Below are 10198 nucleotides of genomic sequence, written 5' to 3' on the forward strand. Positions count from 1 at the left end.
AACTGCCAAGGTTAATTTTTTTAAGTGGTTCAAACTCTAGGGTCAAGGTCAAACATATTTATACCTGTTGACAGTTCACAATGAATACACATGTTAAGCATGAAAGCCCTAGCACCTTCTGATCAAAATTTAGGCAAAGTTTAAAGTTTGGTATTTTTCTTGTAAAAATGTGTATCCAAGGTCAAGCTATCAGAGGTAAAAATTAATGGTACCCAAATAAAAGGTCTTAATTGTCACAAGAAATAAACCTATAAAATGTTGAAGCCATTTGTATAGCCCATCCCACTTAAAACTTATGGGGCAAGGTTATAATTTCTGCACGCAAATAGACAGACATAATATAAACACAAGAAACAAAATATGTATAATTAGTCAAATGGAAAAAAAAAACAAAATAAAAAATGACTTTGGACATCCTCCCCCTAACTTAGAAAACATTGACTCCACTATCATTTTTTTTTTATTTTGTTTATTTGTTTTCAGTTTTTTTTCTCCTGCTTGTCAGGAAATTCTTGGCTGAAAAAATTCTGGATCCGCACCAGTATTGGCAGTAACTGAATGTCACATCGACAACGGGAGATAACTTCACAATATGAAATTCGTCTAGTGTGGCATGCGATGATCTTTGACCCTTTTTGAACTTTAACCTAATCGTTTGGGTTTATTTTACCCCCACTATACTTAAACTTGTACTTACCGACTGCCATAGGTCTTGTAAACTTCATGAAATATAATCCAATTACAACACAAAATGAATTAATCCAATGCACACCAGACTGCAGCATGTCTAATGCTATTCCATTCGGTAAACCTTCGTCGATTCCGTCACCTTATAAGATGAAGTGGGAATCGGCCGAGGCGTGCCGAATGGAGTTTAATCTATAATAAATAAATGATAATGGGTGACGCAACGTGATGTGATGTAGACATTTACACTTTAACATGTATAGTACAAGAACAAATTTTAAATTAATTCATAACAAATATTGTTTTAACAAAACTTTTCCATTTAGCCTATTCCAAAAAGTATTTGCTGTTTGGTTGTGGTGTCGGGGGGGGGGGGGGGGTAGGATTAGTAAATTTAAAAAGGCCCTATTATGAGCAAAACATTTATCAAAATCTAATTAACATCATTAATAGAATTCAAACTGGTATACTAGAAAATAAATATAAGAGGTTCTGAGTTATAGGTCACAGGGTCTGAGAATTTCATACTCAATTTGATGAATACATGTAAATTATAGAATTATTTTGACTTTTTCCTTGGAAAGCCGCCCAATATGTAGGAGCGTGTATTTAGAGGCAAACACCTTAGTGCGGGTATTACTGTCTCATGACAGCATCTAGTTTTACTTATTTAAACATAACCTAAGTTGTTTTTTCTATTTCTTTGACGAAAGTTTGTTTCTGTCATCTTTCTTTAAGCCGCAGTAAAATTTTTTTGGAAAAATTCTGATGTTTACATTATAAACGCAACACTGTGCATTAGCACCCAAAAGATTATGAATGATTGTGTCTGAAATGTTTGGAGATATACAATTATTGTGAAGACGCAATTTATGTAATTATAATTATACATTTTTTGTGCCTTCCTATCATTTTAACATGCAGAGAGAAAATACATAAATACCTGTATGTAGGTCCTAGGTCACTCGACGCAATAAAATGTACATAAAAAGGACATACTCTCCTTAGCAGTTGGCATGTTTTTCTTTTTAGAAATGTACAAAATATGCAAGTTAAATAATAATCACTTCATTTTAAATGTAAAGAAGTATTTATTTAAATATGTTCAAGCCAATTTTTCATCTTGCCTATTTCTGTCAAGATCTACGTCTTACGGTACAGTTAGTGCAATTTTTTTGTTTATGTTCGAAATACGTCAGCATGAATCATTTTCACCCCAAGAAATTAACGTACTTTCAAATATGTAAACAGATTAATCCTGTTCAAATTTGCACACTTACCCTTGTGTTGAACGAAAGCCGATCTGGTCAAAACCCCAAAATGGGTAAAATTCACAGTAAAATGCAAGCAGCAGATTCCTTTCTACCCTTTTAAGATTCCGTGTGATATTGATTATTTCATTGACAAAAAGGAAGTCATAATGGATTACGTCAATCTGTTTACTCTTATTTTCAGATAGTACGGCATTTTATGCTTCCCTTTCCCGTGATGTGGCCGGTTCCCCCATTATCTTTAACAAGGAAATCCTAGACACAGATGATGCTTACTCCACGACTACAGGGAAGTTTGTGGCGCCTCGTTCTGGTCTGTACGTTTTCATGATGTCGGGACTTATCTATGGAAGTGACGATTTCACTTGCAGGTTCGTATTCAGTAACGGCATTTCTCAGCCAAATGTATGGGTAGACTCGAGTAGCGGGAGGTATGACAGCAGTAGTTTCATGACATTTGCCTGGATGAACTCTGGGGACTCTGTGTATATCAACGCCGAGAGAATGAGCGCCACGTCCATGTTTGCAGGATGGCTGTTGAGTGATGACACGAACGGTAAATTCTATTTTATTTTTCATAAATTTATTAAGCATGAAACTTTTGCAGGTATTTTGAAGGAAAATAAGTTACAGTACCCGCATCGTTATTCTTTACAGTTCTATCGTGTCCTATCGTGCGTGTGTATCCTATCGTATCGTGCGTGTATCCTATTGTATCCTATCGTATAGTGTTTTCCGTTTATCGTGTTTTGCGTTTTCTATCGTGTTTTCCGTTTTCTATCGTGTTTTCCGTTTATCGTGTTTTGCGTTTATCGTGTAGATCGTTTATCAGGTTCTATCGTGTATCGTGTTTTGCGTTTATCGTGTACATTCGGAAACCCTCGCTTTTTATCTTTATTATCCAAAGAAACTACTGAGCTATTCCGAATTTCTTTTTCGTTTTGTTAACTAAAATAAGATTACTTCCACCGAAAAAGGTATTTTGAAAGTTTTTTCCCTTTCTTTTTTATCATTAAAAGAAATATTAAAGCGTAGATGGAAAAAAAAATAATTAGTGAATAAATAGATGAATTATAAAGAAAATAAGAAACAGTACACACAAAGTTTAATAGCAATGATTTATAATTATTTAATCGGAAAAGTCGTATTTCTTTTGATATTTGTTTATTAATTTTTGTGTTTTGTATTGTAAAGTAAAAAATTATCTAATAATTCAATGTTCGTTAATTAATACGAGGTTATTAGTGTCTGAAATATAAATGTTTACATGTACATAAGTGAGAGCTTAGCGTAAACGTACATGTTCATGTGCAGTTGTAGCAGATTCATATTCTGTTGACACAGTTTACATGTATTAATGGCGAGCGCCATTATATTAACAATTATTTAGATTTCTATTCAGGAAATTAATTTTCTTGAACTACATGTATTTAGTTCTTGATAGATCTATCATGTTGAATTTATTAATTTTGTTACGGCCGTTTTCTTTGAACCTTTCTTTCGGCCGGTCTTCTACTTGGATTTTTTTCCCAAGATTTTAATATTTAATTGCGAATTTTGGATTCATCGCAGATTGTAAGCTTTAGACATTAAATACAAATATTTAATATATTGCGTAAATTTCTTCCGTGAATAACTTATTACTTGTAGATGAATTAATTAGATAGAAAATTAAAATGTATATTTTTTCATAAATAATAAATCTATGTACATGTATAGAGTTTCATAAATTTATAATAGTACCCGTGAGAAACGGTACATACTTATGTAAGGGATTTTTGAGCGACAATTACATGTATGCTAAAATATTCATAATAAAACGATTCATAGTTCAACCTTAAGATGAGAATTTCGACATTACACAAATAATCATACATTCACACCCTTTAGCCGAAATTTAAAAAAAAACAAACAATTACAGTCTCCATTTCATAATAATCCATTTAATCATTGTCAATTTTTTTTTGTATAAATAAACAACTTTTGTAAGTTTGTACCTTTAAATGTTTTTTTTTTGTAGTGTCAAAACCAACATATCCAGCTTTTTTAGCTCATATAGGCAAGGACTCATCCAGAACCCCAGTTGTTTATGATAAAGCTTTTGGTGGCTATCTCCATGGTTACTCAACAACCTCGGGAGTATTCACTGCTGATCGTGATGGATTGTATTTGTTTCTGTATAATACAGAAGCTTACAAAGAGATTGTACGTACTGCAATCACAGTCAACGGAGTGGAAAAATTTGAAACGAGGTCTGACGGACGTCGTACTGAGTATGACGACACTTCCGCTGTCACTCTCCTTCAGTTATTTTCAAACGATCGTGTTTATATAGAAATAAAAAATGGCGCAGTTGATGAAAATCAGTCACTATATTTCGGCATACTTCTATTTGAAATGTGACATTATTTTTTTTTTTCTTTTCGAGAGCTTCAACATTTCAAGTACCTTTGTTATCTGAATATTCTAAGGCCTTTCGCTTCCATTCTATTATTCTATTATTATTTTTTTACTATTTTTATTAATTCTATCTTTCCAAATTTTGTGCAGACAATTTGTCAGAGATATATCGACGGAATTATTTGAAATTTTTTCGGGGATGGTGTATCATGATCTAAACCTCTAATTTTCAACGAATAATACGATATGCTGTACTTGTGGACCTATAATTTTAGATCTGCCGGAAGTGCTTAGAATTGTGCTCGGTAGGGGTTGATATTGAGGACAGGAATCATGAGTGATTTGTTGACATTTTGCATTATACAGTACCGAGCACACATAACCTAACAGAAAGCAGGGTTCGCTCTCTGGGTCCACTTCGGGATAGCTTTATAGAGCTGTCAATCAGGACTAGCGATTAACCAATCAGCGCATATACCAATCAAAATAGCATATTGATCTGTCGATTAGGATAAAAGATCGAATGTGTGATGTTATTCGATATAAATCCAAACATGGTACAAACAATCAATGCTTGTGAATGTACAGTGTAAATCTATTATGAAAATCAAAATACTATTATATTATTATTTCTTTTAATTCTCCGGGCTGTATGCTATATTTATTTATTTATTTAATTCTTTTATAAAAACAATTAAAAGGTTTTATATTTTAATTTTCCATGTAGAATGTTACATGAATACTTAACTAGATTTATTTTTTTTCTATTTTTATACCAGTATTTAAAGTCCATAATTGATAAAATTTAATATGAATTGTGTTAATATATCAGTTCGTGCGTTAAAAAAATGAAGTTTATAATTGGCATTACAATTTCTACTTTTTAAAAGAGGAGAAAGAAAAAATAACTGCGCATGGTCTTTGACAAATTGTATAGTTTCATTATTTCAAGATGCAGAGTAATTTCGAGCGTACATGTACGTGCCCATTATTCATTTTTTATATCTATTATCTCAATTTCTCAATTTTCACATGTTCTTCTAAATTAATAAAAACTCACATCAAAATTATTGATCCTCCTAATTGGGCATGAAAAAAAAATCAATGTGCATGTACATCGTCGTGTATATTATTTGAAAAAAAGAATAGCTTACAATGTATATATGGAAAATAATTCGAGTATAGAATTTGGAGGATGACTCATAGAAATTTAACAAACAATCATCAAGCTTTATTATTAAAATCTAGTCGAATGATTAGAGTTCACAGTTATGATCTCTCCCTTTTTTGTCTTAATTTTTCCAGTTTTCATTTCTATTTAAATATTTAGGAATATTTATTTTTAAATAATTTTAAATTTCACTAAAGCGTGTATGTAAGTAGGGACTTTTATATATATATTTTCTTATCGGTAGTAGAATTATTATTTTTCATTTTATTTTTTTCTAATTCTGATTAAAAACATACTCGTTTTATATTTCCGAGCGTAATAAAGAGGTACGCTCTTGCAGACGCAGAGCGGATCCCAAGCGAACAAGGAGTAAACCCAGAGCGCACCCAAGGCGCACCTATAGCGGTCAACATATTTCTGAAAAGCGAAGCCGAAGCAGACCCTTAGCGAACCCCGGGTTCCTCTTGGGGTTTGCTCTGGTATAGGATGTATCCGGTCGGTACTGTATCTCTTAAAATGTTATTATTTTGTTGAAATATACTAAACAATATTCCGAAGAATGACAAGATCTTTGAAATGATATAAAAAAATCGCTGACACATCAAAAAAGGGGCCAAAACCTTTCAGCGATAACTCTTTAAGAGTCAATTTTTTATTATACATTACTGAAGCAAACATGTTCATCCGGACAATCTAAATATATATTTTGACTTTTATGTCATATGTTACATAAATAGAGACCACAAGGGACCAGAATGATAAATCTTTGAAGCTTTCTATTTCGAAAGTGGTGAAATATTTTGATAAGTTATATTGAGCAACAGATGTTCAAAATAAAATATACAACGATTTTTTTTAATTATTATTATTTATTTTTTTGGTAAACGTCTCAAGGAGTTAAGGGTTGACCTCTAAATATTTCTTTTGAAAATATCTTTTAAACGGAAAAAATAATCTCTGAATAGTTGTTGAAATTCTTTTTTTTAGTCCTGAAAGCCTTAATGTGAAGCTAAGTGAAAGGGACAGGACACTCAAAGTATGGTATGAAAGGGGCGAAAAGTCTTTAATCAATAACGCTTTGCACGAAAGGCTGCGCGGTTTACACGAAAGGTTGCATAAAACCCTTTATACACGTTTCTTACACGCTTTGTACACAATTCTCACACGTTTTGGCCTCGGTGTGGATTTTCTACTCGGAATCTCTCGGACATTATAACGGTTTTATTATTAACAGAGCTAGATTAATTACATGTCAATCTCTCACAAAAAGTTTAACAGTTGTTTAAATTAAATTCAGTATGCATCAATAATATATAAACCGATAGAAATATTCAATACGCTGACAGTTATAATTAATTAATAAATAATCGTCAATAAATAATTTTGTAATTGTTTATCCAGTTGTATAGAAATCAAATGCAGATATCATTGTGTACATGTACGTATAATATTTTTTTTTCGCTGTTATAAGATATGATTTTTATATATTTGTCATTCATTACAATATGTTTCTTGCATTTAACATATTTTTACGCGTAATAAATTAAACCAAAAATAAATAAAATTTCTTACATCAGGTAACAACAACTCATTCTTTATGTTAAATAATATTGATTAAATTGCGTTTGATTTTCGTAGTGAGATTACTTTTCTTGTTTTTGATTTAATAATAAAAACTGTCCATATGATCTATCCGATTAACGATTAATTTAGGGTACGCTTTCATTGCAAAATGTATATCACAAGTCAGTAAAAGTACATTGTTGCAACCACTATTGAAATTAATACCCACCACTATTGAAATAATTTATAAGTCTTTAATGTTCAATATCATTTTACAGATTACGGAATGATGAATAGGAAATGGGGGTTCTGCCCCACCCATCCCTCGTATAAGAAAATAGAAGGCATCCCTCAGGTCATCCCTCACATGGAATGAAGTAGTGGTCATTTAAATCACCTGTGCGATCGATCGGGTGGAATGTTGACCTATGAGGGTCATTGCAGACTTCTCGCTGACCGTTGATCTATTGTACTTAGCCCTTTAAACTGTGGAATGTGAAGTCTGCATTCTATTTGAGAGCTATTGACTAGTAAAGATATGTTTGTAAACTAATATAATAAAAACATGGATAAGGAATGTGCAACAAAGTTATAATACATATAAAACAAAATGTTTATAATCTAGTTACATTATTCAGAAGAACCATGAACTGGAAGGAACACTTAAAAAAGATTTATTTTGATGTGAAAAATCCTATTAGTTATGCAGGTCCTTCGAAAATTTATCATTACTTAAAGAGGGAAGGGAAATATAAAGTAGGTTTGACCGCTATCAAACGTTGAAGGCTGCAGGACATTGATGCCTACAGTCTTCAACGTCCGCAGAGATATAAATTCAAGACGAATAGGGTTATTTCCCAGGGTATTGACTTCCTTTGGGATGTAGATTTAGCCGACGTTTCCAGACTTTCAGAAGACAATAATGATATAAAGTATTTACTCATCGCCATTGACGTATTCTCAAGATATGCTTGGGTTAGACCTTTAAAAAACAAACTCCTTGGCAGTATAATAGATGCTTTGAATGACATTTTCAAAACGGGACGTAAACCTAAAGAACTGAGGACAGACAAAGGAAGTGAATTCAAAAATCGATGGGTCAAAGATTTTTTCAGAAGACAAAGAGTTGATCATTACGTCACACAAAACGTCACTCATGCGAATTACGCCGAGCGGTTCATTCGAACTCTCAAAGTCATGATGTATCGATACTTCACCCATAATAGAACACATAGATTTACAGACGTTCTACAAGACATCGTCCAAAATTATAACAGTCGACCACACAGATCATTGAACGGCTTATCACCAAGAGATATAAATAAAACCAATGAAGCGATAACCTGGAAAAAATTATATGTAGATGTCTTAAAACCCAGCATTTTCAAAAAGAAAGCGCGCAAACCGCGTAAGCGTTTCAAATTTAAAATGGGAGATTATGTAAGAATAGCAAGCACCAAACACATTTTTCAGCGGGATTTTGAACAGAAATGGACAGAGGAAATTTTTATAATACACAGGAGATTCTTACGTCAAGGGATACCAGTGTACAAATTTACAGATTATGACAAAGACCCCATCGAGGGTACCTTTTACGAATCTGAGCTTCAAAGGGTCAACAAAACCAGAGACGACTTGTGGAAGATTGAGAAAATCTTAAAACGACGCCGACGAAGAGGAAAGGTAGAAGTCTTCGTAAAATGGCAAGGATATCCAAAGAAGTTTAATTCCTGGGTCGAAGAACGTGAACTACGTGATATATAAGGAGTCTATTTACCAACTTGCCCTCATTTCCTACCAAGCAGTCATGAAGTCAACATCATGCTCTAAATGCCAGAGAGAATTTTCACGTCCTGATAATCTGAGAAGACATATGCGAACTGCTCATGGGGGCAGTGAACCATATCCTCAAATCACTAAACCGTATCCTCCTCCTCCTCCTCCTCTCACTCCTCCTCCTCATTTCACTCCTCCTCCTCCTCCTCCTCCTCCTCCTCCTCCTCAGGATTTCACTCCTCCTCCATCCGAAATGGATGAGTTATCAGAAGGCATGGAGGACAAGTTTCAGTTCATACATCCCTTTACCATGATCATTGCGGGACCAACAATGTCAGGAAAATCTACATGGATCAAAAACTTACTGCTACATAATAAACAGCTTATAAGCCCTGCACCTGAAAGAATCGTGTGGATTTATAAGCGATGGCAACCCCTTTATGATGAGCTTAAGTACTGGATGCCAAGTATAATATTCATTCAAGGCATCACAGAAGACATCAAAACCGACAAGTTCATTAACTGTCGTGAAAGAACGCTGCTGGTTATTGATGACATGATGAAGGATGCCACCCAGGATAAGGAAATTTGTGAACTATTTACGGAAGGTGCTCACCATCGTAACCTAAGTGTGATCTGCATTATGCAGAATCTTTTCAACAAAGGAAAGGAAAATCGAACCATGAGTTTAAACAGTCAATACATAGTTCTGTTTAAAAATCCTAGAGATCGACAACAGATTGCAACCCTAGCACGACAAATGTATCCTGGAAATTCCAATAAACTTTTGGACGCCTATGAAAAAGCAGTTTCCGTTCCTTACGGTTCATTGATTTTAGACTTGAAACAAACAACCCCAGAATCGAGGAGATTTCAGACAGACATTTTTAGACCCTATACAAGAATGTCAGACGACTCAAATTGTCATTTGTCAGTAGATCAACAGGGTGATAGGACGTTTGTCAAAAGCGCTCCCAATCAATCAAAATTTATTCAGTATCCGACAGAAGAAATGGCTTACCAACAAAGACCAAATACGCAGGAGTATTATTATCCTCCTTCAGATTCTAGGGCTACACCACTAGACTTGAGGAATACACAGACAACAGAAATCGAGGGGCGATATCCATCTTGTTCGGAATGCGGTGCTATGTTTGCCAGCTCGTATGATTTACAACGACACACTAAAAATGGTTGTCCAATGGAAGAAGAAGAATATGATGCAAAGTCTGAGGTCAGTGACGAGGATGATGACAGCGGATTTACAACCCTAGTCGATCAAGTATTGGAAGAAAATCAATAATAGTTCGACAGAAAATTGAAACAACTT

The 10198-nt window shown here is 33.8% G+C and overlaps 1 protein-coding gene across 2 annotated transcripts in view; it reads left to right on the forward strand.

Moving 5' to 3' along the window:
• The window catches only part of LOC134246608 (uncharacterized), a 46412-nt gene extending 41376 nt beyond the window's left edge, over positions 1-5036 (forward strand). Inside the window, exons 3-4 of one of the 2 annotated variants that reach the window (XM_062728988.1) lie at positions 2143-2514; positions 3979-5034. In XM_062728988.1, the coding sequence (XP_062584972.1) occupies positions 2143-2514; positions 3979-4361 (755 nt within the window). In that variant the 3' untranslated portion in view covers positions 4362-5034. Of the gene's footprint in view, positions 1-2142; positions 2515-3978 lie in introns of both variants that reach the window. The other variant, XM_062728987.1, reaches the window with a different exon arrangement.
• Positions 5037-10198: the final 5162 nt, after the last annotated feature.

Source organism: Saccostrea cucullata, unplaced genomic scaffold (genome assembly GCF_032062105.1).
Source record: "Saccostrea cucullata isolate Sc308-1 unplaced genomic scaffold, CSIRO_AGI_Scuc_v1 ctg2590, whole genome shotgun sequence".
In the NCBI taxonomy this organism is placed as follows: domain Eukaryota; kingdom Metazoa; phylum Mollusca; class Bivalvia; order Ostreida; family Ostreidae; genus Saccostrea; species Saccostrea cuccullata.